General features: G+C 49.5%; 1 protein-coding gene across 1 annotated transcript; it reads right to left on the reverse strand.

Annotated features, from left to right (window-relative positions):
- Positions 1-3,202: 3,202 nt before the first annotated feature.
- Positions 3,203-7,695, reverse strand: MARVELD1 (MARVEL domain containing 1). Its single transcript, XM_043476178.1, has 2 exons — positions 5,356-7,695; positions 3,203-3,776 (listed from the first exon to the last, which is right to left on the reverse strand). Exon 1 carries the CDS (start codon positions 7,503-7,505, stop codon positions 6,984-6,986), a length of 522 nt encoding a protein of 173 aa, XP_043332113.1. The 5' UTR covers positions 7,506-7,695; the 3' UTR covers positions 3,203-3,776; positions 5,356-6,983.
- Between the last annotated feature and the right edge of the window lie 10,214 nt (positions 7,696-17,909).

Here is a 17,909-nt window from a genome sequence, read left to right on the forward strand (position 1 = left end):
TGGACTATTCCGTGGAATTTTCCAGGTCAGAATACTGGAGTGGGTAGCCTTTCCCTTCTCCAGGGGATCTTCCCAACCCAGGGATCGAACCCAGGACACCCACATTGCATGCAGATTCTTTACCAGCTGAGTCGCAAGGGCTGCCCAAGAATACTGGAGTGGGAAGCCTATCCCTTCTCCAGCACGTTCTTGGCTCATTGCAAACACTTGGTAAAGTTAGTTCACTTTCTTTCCCCTTCTCATCTTTCTCAGACGTGCTCTACCTGGGGCATCAGAGAACCCCCTTCTGGACTCCTGGAGATGGCAGCAAGAACAGCCTGCACACCCATCCCTCCCCTCTGCCCCACCATGCTGGCATCAGGGGGCAGAGGGACTGCCTTTGGGAGCTGGCCCTCACCGCAGTGCTGGGGAAGGAAATCACAGCCTTGGTGCCTACAAGATCCCAAATAGCCCCCAGTTCAAAAAGAACTGGGGTCATGGAACAGGGAGGGCAAAAGGGTTTACTGGAATTTCCACAGGCGGATGAGGTTGGTGTGGAGGCCCACACCGTCCTGCGGGCTGTTCCCAGAGAGCTCCCCTGAGGTTCTGGCCACCTCCCCAGCACACCTCCCCTTTGCCATGTAGGGTCCAGAGAGGGTCAGGCCCTGCTCGCCTCTCTTCAGCTGCCCCTACTCACCATAGTCCCTGGTGCTCCCCTCCCCAAGTCTGGCCGTGAAGTGGAATACAGCCACCCCCTGCTCTCTCCCCTCCTTGCTACTCGTGGCACTCTGGGCAAAGGAACACAGAGCTGGGCAAGTCACGTCCCTCCCAAGTTTCTAATTTTTCATCAGTTTGAAAAAAAACAAAAGGACCAGTTTTTACTATGATATCCATGGAAAGCAGCCTAGGCGGTAACAGTTAGCCAAATTAGATGCTACACTTGATCTTAGACAAAAGGCTGAGAAGCAATAGCCAATATTAGAATGTTACAAAGGATCCTGAAAGCCCCCAAAATTCTTGCAGTTTCTGACTATTTATATAGACATTTTAAAAGGGCTAGGGCTTCTCAGGCAGCACTAGTGGTAAAGAACCCACCTGCCAATGGTGTTGTGAGAGACACGGGTTCAATCTCTGGGTCGGGAAGATCCCCTGAAGGAGGGCAGGGCAAGCCACTCCTGTGTTCTTGCCTGGAGAATCCCATGGACAGAGGAGCCTGGTGGGATACAGTCCATGGGGTCAGAAAGAGTCAGACATGACCGAAGTGACTTAGCACATGCGCAGAGCTATATTACTATATTTATAGAATGTGTAGAAAGCGTTAGAACTTTTTTATTGTTTAATTTTTAAAGCAAGCTGTGGAAGAGTCTAAATGTGTGTGTGTGTGTGAGTAAGCATCCATATGTTTGATTAGTTATAAAAATTAAGGAAGAAGGTTTAATAGTGAACTGTAGCTTATCTCGCAGATATGAGATTAGGATGATCGAATGACTTCATTTACTTTGTATACTTAAAAAAATAGGTATATATTATTATTTTATTCTACAAATAGCAATTGTAATAAACAAAAACAATAAAAATACAAATACTGCTAACAAGACTTTTCTCTCATATCCCTGCTCTTTCCTTTTATGTCTGGAAAGAAATTTTTTATTTTTTTGGGGGGAAAGAAATTCTTAATTCTTCCTCACCACTGGCCATCCCACTCCCTATCCCTAGAAAAGTTGGAAAAATAATAGAAATGAACAGATCCCTCAGATTCCCCAGACCCAAACAGGCTCAATTAAGTTTTCAAGGAGCAGTGTCTTATTTAAAAGTGCCCCTGGCATTAAACAGGAAATATCAGATTAGGCCATTCCTGCACATCTTTTCTCCACAAGCGAAAACCAAACTCCCCCTCAACCTCAGAGCCTGCCAGAGGCCCACGGGGCTTAGTAACTGGCTGCCTGCAGAGGGTAGTAAAACATCTACCTTCCAGGCTGTCTTGCCATTTGCCAGCTGTGTGGCCATAGATCGGAGAAGGCAATGGCAACCAACTCCAGTACCTTTGCCTGGAAAATCCCATGGACGGAGGAGCCTGGTGGGCTGCTGTCTGTGGGGTTGCACAGAGTTGGACACGACTGAAGTGACTTAGCAGCAGCAGCAGTGGCCATAGATAAGGCCCTTCTCTCTGGGACTCTACTGCTTCTATTGAACAGGCAATGCCAACCTCTAGACTGGTGACAAGATCAAGTAAGGTAATGCAAGTAAAAGCACATTTTCAATTGCAAATGCTCCACCAAGCTAAAGTAGAGCAGGGGCTTACCTGCCTTTGCATACAGGCCACTTTTTATTTTCGTGATATTCATGAACAGACACAGAGGGAAGAGGGGAGAAAAGGAAGATCCTGGGCAACCAGTAGCATTTTCCTCCACCTGGAAATCCAAACCATGGAGAGGAGGGGGAAAGAGAGAGAGAATCAGAGAGAGTCAGGATTGTGCTGCATATTGAGGTGGGTGCTTCGGAAGACAGTGCGTGTGGAAGCACACACAGTATCCAGTCTCTGCCTGGAGCTGTTCTAGGTGGTTCTGCCAATAGAACTCTATGTCCAGGCAACAGACTTCAAGCCCAGGGCACAGGAGGAAGGCACCAACAAGGAAGTCTGTTAACTAGCCTCCAGCCCTTTCCAGGGCACCTCAGTCGGCAGGCTGTGGCTGGAAGGCAGAGGCTGGGGACCAGATCGGGTGTGTCCAGGAGGCAACACCAGACCAGGCATAGTGGCCTGCAGGAAACGCCCAGAGCCTGGGCTCTAGGAGACCTTGCTGTGGCCCCAGTCAGCTCTGTGATGTTAGGCAAGTTGCCACTCCACCTGGAGTTCATTTCCCCCTTCTGTAAAATGATGGGTTTGCACCAGAACAGGGTCCTCTGGCTCCGTCACCATAGTCATTCCATGCCTGTCCATCAGGCAGTGGAGCTTCCCAAACAGAGGGCCCATTGAGAGCTAGGGCAGGAGCTTCTGGAATTCCCTCAAGCCTCAATCAGGGACAGACATAGACTGTTTTATTCCTCTGATTCCTGTGTCCTGCCTTAACTGGAAACCTATGACCTCATTTTTCTTTCCCTCCCAGAAAGAAGGGGAGGCCAGGAAAGCAGAAAGGAGGCAGACTAGTGTGGCAAAATGTGATGATGGAGGGAGGTTCGGGGACCTGGCACAGAATGGGCAGGAGAGAAGACACATACACTCAGATCAGACAAACCAAAGTTTATTCAGAAAAGCATATCGGTCATCACCACTAAACTACTGAATGAGGCACTTCGGTCCCCTCTCCCTACCCTTCCTCACCCACCCTCTCTTTTGGCCTTCGCAGAACACTGGAGAAATCCTCTCCGGGGCCTGTAAGTGGTCCCAGACTCTTGGGCTGGGGGCAGCCCACAGCAAACTCAGGTTGGATAGAGTCCTGTAGTCCAAAGAGGGAGGCCAAGGAGGCTGCCTCCAGAACTCAAAGTTCCAGGCCAACTTCAGATGGCCTTGCCCACAGCCCGGGTCTTGGAAGGGAGCAGAAGATGGTGTGGGGCCGTCTTCAGGTCCTTCCCACATCTGGAGAAGCAGTGGGAGGCCAAGCAGGAAGGCACAGCTAGCAGAGCCAGTGAGCTCTGGAGTGTTTCAGGCACGTGTGGCTGGAAAAGGTACCATGAAGGCCAGGGAGACGTCTGCTCCTGAGTAAGGTCACCTGATCACAGACAGAGCACCATGGGCTTGGGGTTAAGAAGAGGTCCTCAGTGGGCCGGATCTGAGCTGCAGATGCAGCTTCTGTGATGATCTAAAACAGAGAAAAGGAGCACATGCTGGAGCTTAAAAGCCATTGTTTAGGGTTCAGGGGTGCATGGCTCAGTTCTAGGTGTCTGGAAGCGTGTGCCCAAGTCATAGACACAAGCAGAAGGGGGATTTCTCTATGTCAAGGCAAAAGGAACCTTCACCATCTTGGCTCTTCCACTGAATACATCATACCCCAGGAAAGGGAGCTGCTGAGCAAAGACTGTTCCCTCTTCCCTCCTCCCTCCATGGCCAGTGAAGACACTGAAACCTCCTGCTGGCCCAGGGAAGTGGGCCCTAGGAGACATCGGCATGACCAGCTCTGGGAGTCTCCATGGCCTCAGCAACATGGAAACTCACGACAGAAGAGACAAAGTCGCTGGGCTTCCAGACACCCCCAGCACTCCAGCAGAGCCCATCCTCAGGCCCTGGATGGCACCAGTGGTGGGAGCTGAGGAAATGGGGGGTCGTGCGGGGGGCGGTGGTACACTGCCTGGAGCCTGGCAGCAGGACCCCAGCCTAACCGAGATGCTGAAGGGCTCAGGGTTTCCCAGAGGACAGGAAACAACAGCAACAACAACAGCAGGAACAACCACAATTGTAACGGGTGTAGAGTTTTCGTTTTGCAAGATGAAAAAGTTCTGGAGATGGATGGTGCTGGTGGTCGTACAACAATGTGGAAGTATTTAACGCCATTGAACTGTACGCTTCAAAGATGGTTTCAACGATCAATCTTAACCACAATGTTAGAAATATTTTACCACAGTTACAAAAACTTTTTTTCTCAAGATAACCATGGGGAATTCCCTGGCAGTCCATGGCTAGGACTCAGCGCTTTCACTGCCAAGGGCACAGCACAGGTTCGACCCCCGTTCAGGGAACAAAGACCCTGCAAGCCATGTGGCTTGGTCAAAATTTTTAAAAATAAGTAAATCAAAAATCAAGATAACCATGTTAACAGTATTTAATATGTATTGACACCCTATTGTAATATAGTACAGCCTGGTTCTGAAAAGGTCAGGCTGCCAGGGTTCAAATCTGAGCTTCACCACTCACCAGTTGGGAGACTCTAGGTAAGTTACTTAACCTCTCTGAGATTCATATTCCTCATACGGAATATGGAAATAAGAATAGAACGCAGCTCAAGAGGGTTATTGAGAGAATGAAATAAATACACTGAATCCTTTGAGTAGTGCCAGGCACACAGTAGGGCTGGATAGATGCAAAGTGGTGACTCTGTAAAACTTACAAAAACACTCCACATCCCCACTTAGATCTTCATCACTATGACAGAGAAACCTAAAACATCTCCACCTAAGCTTTACAAACATGCTCACAGAAACATATTCTGACCGCCTCTATTCTAGTTTCTAATCCAGAGAGGGTCAAAACTTTTCCAAAGAGCTGACTTCTGAGGATTTAGCAAAAAAGTTGAATTGTTACAAGTCTGGACATTGTGGTTATTACTGACACCCCTTCAACTTGCTCTCTGAATAAAAACCCTTTGGCTTTTAGAAAAGGAAGTGTCTCCGGGCTTTTTTATTCAAAGGTCTATGATCTCTCCAGAAAGCCAAGAAGCATCTTACCTTACAGCTGGCCAGCTGTTCATCCCAGATCCAGAGTGCTCTCTGTTTGGTGTGACCCACTGCTGTCAGTTGCTCATGGTCAATGTCAGCATCTCTCATGGGTGATATTTCTTTTGACTGGGAAACCGGGAAACCATCCGGATAACCTTGGCGTCATTTCCCCAAAAAAACGTAAAGTGAAAGTGAAAGTCACTCAGTAGTGTCCAATTCTTTGTGACCCCACGGACTATGGAATTCTCCAGGCCAGAATACTGGACTGGGTGGCGTTTCCCTTCGTAAAGGAATGTTCAAATTCACTGTCCCCCAGGCTACCATTGGCCTGGCAGGGGTGACTGACTATCTTATCTTTTACACAGGGAGTAGCAGGTTCTCTCTGCTGTAGAAATTCCCTGGGAAAGACAGGGAGTGCCGCACCTCTTCAAACAGATCACAGCCAATGGGCTGGGCCCCTTGCTGATAAATTAGAGTCAGGACTACTTGGAACCTAAGGTAGGAAAAACTGATCCCAGTCCAGAGGCACTTAACACTGTAAATTACATTACTCAGGGGCCTCTTCAGTGCAGGACTTCTCAGAGCCTTTGATATGCTAACGAGCATTGCGAATCTTCCCAAAAAAGGGAGAAAGCACCTTTGACAAACCCCCTTGGCCTTGAAACCACCCATTAACTAGCTCCAGAACCGGGATTCCTGGGAACATCCAAGGCTTTAAAGTAAACACTGCTAGACAACGCTTGACTTGGGGTGGGAAGATGGGGTTCTAATCTTTTCTGGCTGTTCCCAAGGGCATGATCTTAGTTTCCATCTTCAAAAAAGGGTGGGGCTCGCCTAACATTCCTTGACGGTGACGTGGTACCCCTAACGCAAAAAGATACAGGGAGGTGGGGACGGAACAGAAGCCGGTGAGAGTAAGGCTGAGAAGGTGAGGCCAGGGAAGCTAGTGGGCGGTAGGGCCTGACCTCCTTGAACCCCGACGACAAAGGCGGAACAGGCAGAAGAGAAGAACAAAACCCACAGGCACTTCCTATCCATCTTCACCGTTGCAGATGGGCCGCACCCCAAGACTTCAAAGCACCAAGGGATGGCCCCAAAGGGCTGCGCAGGATACCCGCGCAATCCCAGACTAAAACCACACCCGTCGCTCAAGTTGAGACCAGCGGAGGCCGGTCCCCGGCTCCGCCCGCGGCGGCGTGCCTGCCTTTTTCAGCACTCGGGGCTGTAAGGAGGGCCAGGGCAAGGGGGCGCTCTGCCCAAAGCGGGGCGGGAGGGAGGGGGCAGCGGCGCCGCCAGTATACAGATTCCACTTTGGGAGCCTCGCCCGGATCTACGCGGCGCCTGTCCACGTCTTGCTCTCGGCCGGGAAAGGGAAGAGGAACCTCGAGGCTTCGCCTCAGGGCGGCCGCTCTGCGAGTGTGCGCCCGCCCCCTCGGATGTAGCCCATGGGGTCCCAGGAGACCGCGCAGCTGTCCCGGCTCTGGGCCGCGGCGATGCCTTGGGGGCGGGAACTGCGATCGGGGCTCCGGAGTACGGGAGGCGGCGGGAACGCGGGGCGAAGGGAGGGTGCCGGGGCGCCCGGGAGCGGGGCGGCGGCAGCTGGAAGGACGGGTGCCCAGCCCCGCGGCGGGGCGGCCTCACGCCACCTCCCGCTCGCCTTGGCAGTGGCGGCAGCCTCCGTAGAGCGCCGAGAGCAGGTAGAGGCCGAGGCAGAGGCCGCCGCAGACCGCTGCCGCCAGGAAGGCGTGGTAGGCGCAGGACATCTGGTAATCCTTGAGGTTGCAGTAGCTGTGGCTCTGCGTCTGCCCGATCATGATGCCCATCGCTGCGCCGTAGAGCGCGGCCGCCAGCAGGTCGTGCGCCACGTTGACCGCCAGCCAGCGCGAGCCCAGCACCGGCACCAGCTCCTGCTTGCCCAGCAGCGTGAGGAAGTAGAGGGCCAGGGTCAGCAGCCAGAAGAGCACGGACACGAAGAGCGCGAAGTGCACGGGGCCCTGGTACCGGCTGGTGGCGATGGTGATCCAGAAGGCGGCGCCCGCCAGCAGCTGCAGCAGCCGCAGCACGCCCAGCGGGCCGCGCAGAAAGGCCCGCTGCAGGCTCACCGCGCCGCGGGCCGCGCGCGCCTGGGGCGGTGGCTGGCGCGGGGGCGGCGGGAGCATGGCCCCCGGGCGCGGCGGCGGCGGCGGCGGGGCCCCGAGCAGCGGAATGGCGACGTCTGGCTCGCGGGGATGGCCCGGCGGACGTGCCCCTGAGCCCGCTGCGGCCTCCTCGCTCCTCTCCGAGTCCTCCTCTCTTCCTCTCCCCTTCTCCCCACCCTTCCTCCCCGCAGCCCTCTCTTTCTCCCTTTCTCTCCACCCCTCCTGCCCGCCCTCTCTCTTCCCCCCACTTCGTCTCCACCCCCACGCGCTCCTCCCGGCTTCCTGCCCTCTCTCTATTTGGGCCTCGTCCACCAGTCGCCAAACTCCCAACTCGGATTCCTTTCTCCTCGGGGCAGGGCGGAGCGCACCCGCAGCCCCAGCAGGACGCAAGTCTTCCTTTCCGTCCGATTGGGAAAAGTTTATACCACATCTGCCCGCCCTGCCTCTCTGCCTCCCTGGCTCCGGTCCAGCCTCGGAGCAGAGAGCTGTATTCTGGAGCTGGAGCGTCCCCCCTCCTCGCTCCCGCCCCCAACCTTAGGCTGGGCCCTTTTCTTTCTCCTCTGTCCTGTCCTGCAGCCCGCTGGGGCCTCCCGGCCCTTCCTTGGCGAGGGAGCAGAGCAGTGCTGGGCTTAAGCTGCCGCTTATTCTCACCTGGACATCCTGAGTATCATACCCTGCCAGTGCCCACCTCAAACTTATTCTTTCTAAAGCTGGGCTCGGACTTGGACTCAGCCATCCCAGTCCTTCTGTCATTGAAAGGGACTATCACCCACTCCAGGCCCCCACTTTGCTTCCCACTCCACAAAGCAAAGTCCAGTTAGTCCAGTCTCTTTTCCAGCCTTCTTTGCCATCAATCGTATTAAAAGTAGACTTCCCAGCACGACCAAGACACAAACCCAGCTCTGAGAGATAGCAAAGCCCAACAATGCTTTACATTATCGCTATTACGGTGCTTTGCAGGAATTCTCATTTATGGAGTCTCATTTATGGAGTCGCATTTGACATCCCCCGGGATACATACAAGGGTTTCCCAGGTGGCTCTGGTAGTAAAGAACCCACCTGCCAATGCAGAAGACATAAGAGACGTGGGTTCCATCCCTAGGTCAGGAAGATCCTCTGGAAGAGGGCATGGCAACCCACTCCAGTATGCTTGCCTGGAGAATCCCATGGACAGAGGAGCCTGGTGGGTTACAGTCCTTAGGGTCACAAAGAGTCAGACACGACTGAAGCAACTTAGCACTCATGCACATAAGATATATACAATTATTTTTCTCATCTTGCTGAGGAGAAAAAGGAAGCCTAGAGGGGTTAAGACTACGAAGCTGGTAATTACTGCTAGTCTTTCTTCCCTCCTCGTCTGAACTAACCTTCATGCATTGTGGCATCTTCCTAAAATACAGACCTGGTTGTGTATATACACTGCTTCCTGCTGACCACAGAATATAGGGTTCTATCTTTTCTATGGGCATGTTTCACAATCTGGCCCCAACGGACTCCCAATTTCCTGGTTTCCCTCTTCCTTTTCTTACCCATGCTCACATCCAGTATGCCAACCCCACCAAACTTCTTAAGGTTCCCGAATAGTCTCAGAATACCCTTCAATCCCGGGCTTCCCTGGTAGCTCAGCTGGTAAAGAATCCACGTGCAATGCAGGAGACCCCAGTTTAATTCCTGGGTCAGGAAAATCCCCTGGAGAAGGGACAAGCTACCCACTCCAGTATTCTTGGGCTTCCCTGGTGGCTCAGATGGTAAAGAATCCACCTGCAATGCAGGAGACCTGCGTTGGGAAGATCCCCTGGAGGACAGCATGGCAACCCACTCTAGTATTCTTGCCTGGAGAATCCCCATGGACAGAGGAGCCTGGCGGGCTGCAGTCCACGGAGTCGCAAAGAGTGGGACATGGCTGAGCGACTAAGCAGCAGCAGCAGCCCCTCAATCCCACACCCCGTTTGTCTGGCAAACTCCTACTTAACCTTCAATGCCCAGTTTAAATGTTCCTCCTTTGGTTTGTTGGCTCTTCTAGGCACCCCCTTGGAGGGTCCCTCTGCATAGTTCTAAGTCAGCTACATCTTACCCATCTTTGCCTGTGCCTGGCACATAGAGGAGATTCAGTAAATCCGTGGAGTGGATGACTGGGTGGCTGCAAACACAGCAGTGGAAGTAAAAAGACACCTGTTGTCCTGGGAAGTGTGCATGGATAAGACCTCCAGCTTATCCTACCCTGCAGAGCTTGTCTCTCGAAGTCATGGGATGAGATTGCTGGTCCCTGGCTCCCCTTGAGGGAGAAAAACTACGTGGTTTTCAGGGAGCAAATGTCTCCCACTGCTAACTCAGTCCCATCTACAGGTAGCTGAGAAAACTCCGAATGTATATTTTAAATTTAAAAATGGTGGTGTATACCACTCACATTTTTGTAAGACAGCTTGGCATAGACCCTCAGGATGCAAGCCTGAGAGGCAGACTGCCTGGCTACTTCTCACTGCCTGGCCACTCCCTAGTGCTGGGACGTGGTGTGTGTGTATGTGTGTGATTTAACCTCTTTGTGCCTCAGTTTCCTCATCTGTGAAATCCTTTTATTCAGCAGATGTGTATTAGCACTTAGTAATGCTCGGCACTATTTGAGGGGTTAGGGATACATAATATATATGTGATTGTTATGAATTGAATGCTTACTATACACGAAGCATTACTGTGAGCACTTCATATTTATTGTGCTACCTAATCCTTATACCAACTCTTTAAATAACTGGTATTGGGACTTCTCTGGTGGTTCAGGAGCTAAAACTGCTAGCACCCAATGCAGGGGGCCCAGGTTCAATTCCCGGTCAGAGAATTAGATCCTTCACATCACAACTAAGAGTTAGCATGCTTCAACCACAGCTCCTACCTGCTGCAACAAAGGTCAAAGATCCCTCTGCCACATCTAAGACCCAATGCAGCCAAATAAACATATTTTATAAAATAACTGGTATTAACTGATTCACTGATGGGGCAACCAAAGCTTAGAGAGAGAAGGAAGAGGACCATGGTCACAGAACTAATGGGTGACAGTTTAAACAGCAGCCCAGGTGTGGCTGACCCCAGCCAGGTCAGTATGGGTCAGGCTGACCCACATTCAGTATGCTTTTATATAGTTTCTCACATTTAATTCTCAGCTACTCTCACAGGGACCCAGAAAGGTTACAGGACTTGCCCAAAGAAACACAGCTACTACCTGTCAGTGTGGGGACTCAAACCTAGGCCTTCTAGTCCCAATTTTGGGTCTTTTCCCTCAACATCCCTGAGCAACCCTCGGAGAGACATCCTTCAGTGTCTCAGGGTGCCAGTCTTGAGTGGGGCTGGGACTAGAATGCGCAGCTGAACGCTGAATCTTTGTGCTGGACCGATGACAGAGAATTACGCCACACAAACTATCTCTGTAAGTGGGGGACCTAAGCCAACAAACATTTAGAGGCAGACAAGAGAATCCCTTCCCTCCTCTAAAAAAGGCATCTGGAGACTTGGGGATGGGGCGCCACCTGGTGGACATAAACTTTAGGCTTCACAAGGCAAATCCTACTCCTTACAAGGAAACACCCTTGACAGCTTTGAGGAGGTATTTTTAGCCTCTGGAATGTTGAAAATATTCCAAAAGGCAGTCCATCAGACTTTGCAGAAGCATAACCATGCGCAAAGATCTGGATACCTCCAACTCAACAAATACGGTCTAAGCACCCAATGGATGCGAACAAGCTGGGTGTGGAATACAGGAATGAAGAGGACCAAGGCCTGCCCTCCAAGTGTTTGCACTCTGTTGGTAGGAGAGGGACAACTGTGGACACAAAAAAAGAGGCGTAGACAAGAATTATAAGGAAAATACAAAAGGGAAAGTGTTGGTGATGGGAGGGCTGGAGAAAAATTCAAAAACAGTGTCATTTGAGGATGGATGGGATTTTGACAGAGGTGGAGGGTAGGAGTCTCGGCGAGGCAGTTCCCCACCAGGCAGGTCCTGAGCTTCCCTGAGTGTTATCACCAGGCGTGTGTGCCGAGAATGCAAGGCCATGGCCTCTGTTTCCCTCACCATTTCTCAGTGCTGTGTTTGCAGCCAGGAACTTGGAGGGATGAAGGAACATCTTCTCCCAGACACAGAGCAGACTTGCTCATTGCTTATGATAAAAGTGGCGAGGTAGGAGGGGACAGTGGTGGGTTTTCCAAGCTCAGTGCTCCTCAGCTATGACACAAACCTGTTGCGTGTGTGTAACATCCACCTGGGCCCCTCCGTGGTGCCCCTGTGAAACTTGAAAACCAGAGAAAGATGTGTAACAACAGTGCTAACGCTGCTTGCTCTGCCAACAGTGGTCAATCCTTTGTCTCTGACCCAGGAATCCTGTGTCTTCTGCCAGAAACAACAGCAGATTAGCTTATTAGCTTATAAATTGGGTATATAAGTCCTGACAGGTGTTCCAGGCAGAAGGAGCACTGTGAGCCAAAGTAAGGCTAGATTGTTTAGGGAACAAGGAGTGACACTTGACAGTTGCTCTGAGCCCCGATGCAATGAGGTGACCTGTAACAAGAAGGACCACATAGCCCACCCTGACATCCTGGGACCAACTCTTACCGCTCACAGTCAGATTCTGTTTTGTCTTCAGTCTCTGGGCTACTGTAAACATACCGCATATATAGACTCAACTCACACCTATTGTGTCCCAAGCCCTAAGCTGGCACTTGACCCAAATCAGCTAAAAGCAGAGGCAAAAAGCATAGTAAGAAAGTAATGGGTGCAGAGACCTAGAGAATCCTGCCTTAAATCTAGTTAAATTACTAGATAAACATTTCCTGAACACGTACTGTGTACTGGCATTATGCTACAAGAGCATGCCTGAGCTGGAAGAGACCTTAAAGAATATTTGCTCCAGGCTTCTCATTTTTTGGAGGGGGCAACTGAGACTCAGAGAGAGTGAGTGACTTGCCTTAGGTCACACAACTGGTTGATGATATGAGTACTAAATTTAGAACTTGGGTCTCCTGATTCACAATCCAGCCTGTCACGCCATTGGGATGGTACCTAAACAGGAAGTCCCCTACAGTTGCAGGACAGGGGCCTCTAACGAAGCTCTGTGAGCCAGGCCAGAACCTACATTCTCACCTGTGGGTCTCTAGGCTTGTTCTCCACATGGCTCCCACCAGCCTGTGGGAACAAGGGCTATGGGGGTGATGGGTGAGGGGGGTCTCCTTTGAATGGAGCTAGGTGGGATTCTGGAGGTTCTTGAACTTGTCAATCTAGCTTTCAAGGAGTGCCTAGGCCTTTGCAGGAGATGTAAGGCATCTTTGAGCAGAAGCAAGGGGCCACGGACTAGGCCTGGGCCAGCAGTGAAGGCATTTGACTCTGACAACGCTCAACCCGCCTCCCCAGGGGAGGCTGGCCAGGACCAGACCTGGAACCAGATGTACCCCCTGAGGCCTGTCTTTGTGTGAAGCTGCCCAGGACACTGGCTCAAAAGGCTGCTTCCCCAGGGCTAAGTGACTGTGGGCTGCCAAGGTGGGTGGCCCTGAGACCATACCCTTGAGGGGTTGCCCCCTCCTGCTGGGATCTATGATGCAATGTGCAGATCCCAGAGAACCCTGTTTCTGGGGGAAAGGAGAGGCCTCACCTGTGAGGGTGGACCCCTGAGCCCACCCTTGGGCTTGGATTGACTTGGGATTGATGGCCCAAGTCAATCCCACCACTGCCCTTTAGTCTTGGATATAATTGGAAGTGGCCCAACAAGAATCAACAGCTTCAGAGCGCTGTCTGGCGGCCATGCACCACTTGTCTCAAAACTTCCACCAACAACCCTATGAGGCAGGGGCTGTTAAGCCACTTCTGCTTGAAAATGAGGAAATGGGAGGTTGTGTGACTTATTGAATATCATGCAGCTTTGAAAGAACCTGCATCAGGGGAAATCTCCATGATTCACCATAACCTTAAGAGGCCCCAGTGGTAATGGGAGGTTGGAGATCCCGACAGTAGTGGAGGAAAGACCAGATTGGCTTTTTTTTTTTTTTTCCGGCTGTGTGGTTTGAGTGGGTCATGTCTTATAAAGAGTCTTTTGTAAGACTGGGGAAAGTTCACAGTGAAGGTAGATTCAGGGACTTTAAGACAGCTGTAGCATTTTGAATGGTCTGGAAATCTAAATTTGGTTCCTAGCTTAGTCAGTCTGTCATTTTCCTCAGTTGTCAAGTGGAGATAACCTTGACCTGTCTCTCAAGGTTGTAGGAGATGCAAGATATGTGGGTTTGGGAAGATTCCCTGGAGGAGAGAATGGCAACCCACTCCAGTATTCTTGCCTGGAGAATCTCCAAGAACAGAGAAGGCTGGCAGACTACAGTCTATGGGGTCGCAGGGAGTCAAACATGACTGAGGCAACTTAGCACGCACAAGGGAATGGCAGAAATGATATTGTGACTTCTTCAGTTCAGTTCAGTCAGTTCAGTTCGTGTCCGACTCTGCGACCCCATGGACTGCAGCATACCATGCTTCCCTGTCCATCACCAACTACTGGAGTTTACTCAAACTCATGTCCATTGAGTTGGTGTTGCCATCTAACCATCTCATCCTCTGCCCCTTTGCCTCCTGCCTTCAATCTTTCCCAGCATCAGGGTCTTCTAATTTATGTCAAATCTTTCGTAGCTTAGTCAGCAAAGAATCTGCCTGCAATGCAGGAGACCCAGGTTTGATTCCTGGGTCATGAAGATCCCCCGGAGAAGGAAATGGCAACCCACCCCACTATTCTTGCCTGGGAAATCCCATGGACAGAGGAGCCTGGTGGGCTACAGTCCACAGGTTTGCAAGAGTCAGACACGACTGAGAGACTAAACCACCAAACCACCACCAATTTATGTCAACAAAAACAAGGCAATTTCTTCCTTGCTCACCAAAACTCAGGTAGCCCTGAGCCATCAGGAAAGAAGGAAGACTTCCAACTCTCAGCTGTCTGGTCAACCTCTGCATTCAATACTTCCAGATGAAGTCCTGACATTGTGGAGTACAGACAAGCCACTCTCACTGGACTCTAAATTCCTGTGTATCTATCATGTTTTATTATTTGCTGTATTGTTTTGTTTCTGTGATGTTTTGACATTTGGGACCTTGCAAACCTAGGGAGGGATTGCCCACCTCACCCACACCACCCAGAGTTAGCTAATTTCTAGAGATAGCAGGCATCTTGTCTGTGAGTACATCTTTAATATGCAAACCAACCCATCTTGGTAGAACCTGCTGGAAATCTGCCATCTGTAGTACTGGGGGAAGTTCTTCACAAGTTGCTGCTGCACCTCAAAACTTACTACAGAGCCTCGGGAAGCTGCTAGCCACTGTGCACTGCTGGCTGCCATGTGCTGTGGGACACAAGTGATGAAGAAGCCGCCCGCGCTGCAGGAGCCCCTGCGCAGGACCTGGCCCTGAAGAGTCCACATGTGCTCCACCTGTGCGGAACTGGAGCAGCCTCAGCCTGAAGGAGCCTGTTGTGAAGAGCGCTCCAGAACCAAGGAGAGAAGCCCTTCCTTCTGGAGTGTCTTGTCGGCTCCCCCTACCGGCAAAGCTGAGCACTGCAGCAGCTGGAAAAAGAAACATCTAATAGACTCACTTATCACAGAGGTAACTGGCACAATACATAGGCAGTTCCGTATGTATTTAGGGACTCAACTTCCATATGCAACCTTCTGTCTACATCTGGACTCCCATACAGTGATAAAACAGTTCCATATGCCCACCTAATGCATTACAGCTATCTTTCTTACAAGTGAGCAATTCTCATCTCTTTCCAAAACCAGGAGATAGTCTCAACTAAATATTTCTCAGATTTTGTAGTAGTTCGGAAAATATAGTGTTACATAAGGACTAAATTGTAACATTAACTTCCAACAACTTACTTATAAAATGAAAACAAAAAGAGGAAGAAAAAATGTCAGTATACACAAAGATACCATGTATACAAGAGGGAAGATATGTAAAACTGCTACAGTCCTTGTCTTTGTAATCGGCCACATGGCTTTTTCAGAAAGCATTAGTGATTTCCCAACTGCATTGCTCTTTCTACATTTATTAGCTGGCATCCCACTATAAGAAAGAACTTTCTCTTCTCCTCTGTTTACTTAATAGTTATATTACTATAAACATATATTCTTATTTTGCTCATTGGGTTATAATCTGTTACTGTCCTATTTTATTTTGATGTTCCACATTTGGCTAATGGGAGCCCTTACAATCTGACTCCTAGTCCTTTTGACACATCCCGATCATTCTGTGAGTACTTCCTTATTTTCTTGCACAAGATGTTCTAGCGTCATCTTGAAGTTTCTCAGTCCCAGAGGTAAAATTAATCATTTATCCAAGGAAACCTTTGTGGAGAGTGGTATTGAGAAATCAATAACTGGTGCTAAGTGTGCTCGTTCCTCTTCGAGTGTCATTGCTTCTAGGCCCTTTCAGCAGACAGATGGGAAATGTGTATGTTTGTGTATGTTCGTGGTTATATATGTGTACACATATACACATGTACACATATAAACACATTTATAGCTATATTTATTCTGTATCTACTTATCTATATTTTAATTTATTATTATTTCTCTATGTGGCTGTTCTGGGTCTTAATTGTGGCACACAGGATCTTTGATCTTTAGTTGTGGCATGCGGAATCTAGTTCCCTGATCAGGGATTGAACCTGGGCCTCCTACATGGGAGTGTGAAGTCTCAGCCACTGAACCACCAGGGAAGTCCTGGATGACATGAATTTGAGCAAGCTCTGGATGCTGGTGACGGACAGGGAGGCCTGATGTGCTGCAGTCCATGGAGTCACAAAGAGTCAGACACAACTGAGTGACTGAACTGAAATGATGGACTGAATTGTGTCCAAAATTCATATGCTGAAGCTCTAACCTGTGACTGTGTTTAGAGTAATGAATTCACTAAGGTTAAATGGGAGCATCCATAAGAGTGGAGTCTGATCTGATAAGATTAGTGTCCTTATAAGAAGAAACATCAGAGAGCCATCTTTCTCTTTCTCACCACCATGTGAGGACACAGTGAGCCGGCACCATCTGCAAGTCAGGAAGAGAGCTCTCACCAGAAACTGAGTCAGCCAGAACCTTGATCCTGGACTTCTCAGCCTCCAGAATTGTAAGAAAATAAACTTCTGTTGTTAAGTCACCCAGAGACTGTGGTATTTTGTTTTGGCCTCCCAAGCAGACTAATACAATACTGACCTTGAATGTTAAATTAACATGAGTGGTGTATTTTTAAAAAAGATGTTTCTATAATGCACCATTTGCCTGTAGGACTTTGTTATTTTCAGTCTGTTCAGATTGTTAGTTCAGAGAAGAAAGTTGTAGTAAGTTGCTTCATGTAATGCCCTAAGCAGAAGGGCATTTTTTTTAAAACTTTAAAATGACCAGATCATTTATCAAGAAAAATGGAGTTGACTCAAGAGTCACACTGTTGCTTGTCAGCTGAGTGTGGAAATTCTCTCTGCTCACTCCAGAACAGAACATTCAGCAACAACAAACCCATGGGAATAAGCCTCAACCCCACTTGGGGACCATTTGTGACTGTACAGCTGCTGGAACAACTCCTGCAGGATAGAGGAGGGTAGATGTTGAATGCTGCTTTAGTTATCTGTAGCAAGGTTTAGATTAAGCACTGTGCCTACAGCACTCACCTCATCCTCACAGCAATGCTGTGGGTATTAATATAATGATTCCCATTTTATAGATGAGAAAATAGAGAAGCAGAGAGGTTAAGTTATTTGCCTAAGGTTAAGCAGCTAGAATCCCTTTCCTAGACTCTATTCCCCTAAAAATGAGCACCTTGCTGAGCCATATTGGAGCTCAGGGCAAAAGGGAAAATGTGCATCCCTAGATGCAATTATCAAAACATCTTTCCATATTTTGAACCAAATGAAAAAAGTGGATTAAAGCTCTACGATTAAAAAACACAAGCACATATAAATCTCTGTGTTGCCAATCTATTCCAACACTATTGTCAACACTCATAAATCCAATTGGCAGGGGACACAGTGGCGACCTGCCTGGGAACTGCAGGCTGACTGGAAATGACTGTTCTCGATGGACAATGAGGCAGGGTCATAAAACAAACAACATGTCTTTACGTTGTGCTGTGCTGAGTAGCTTTAGTCGTGTCTGACTCTGTGACGGCATGGACTATGGCCCCCCAGGCTCCTCTGTCCATGGCATTCTCCAGGCAAAAGTACTGGTGTGGGTTGCCATCAAATGTCAATATTTTATTCATCATAGGTATTTTGCATTAATTTTTAAAGATAGCACATTAAAATATTTATCTCAGTTATGGCGTTTCTTGGTGCCCCTCAAATATTTCTCCCAAGGAGATTCTACCCAATTAAGATTGTCTCACCTTAATCTGATCCCTGGTAAAACCAGGTGTTAGTCTGA

This window comes from Cervus canadensis, chromosome 8 (genome assembly GCF_019320065.1).
Source record: "Cervus canadensis isolate Bull #8, Minnesota chromosome 8, ASM1932006v1, whole genome shotgun sequence".
In the NCBI taxonomy this organism is placed as follows: Eukaryota; Metazoa; Chordata; class Mammalia; order Artiodactyla; family Cervidae; genus Cervus; species Cervus canadensis.

What these genes read in the sequence shown, in the direction of transcription:
- MARVELD1 (XM_043476178.1), bottom strand. Translation starts at nt 7,505, where the DNA reads ATGCTCCCGCCGCCCCCGCGCCAGCCACCGCCCCAGGCGCGCGCGGCC.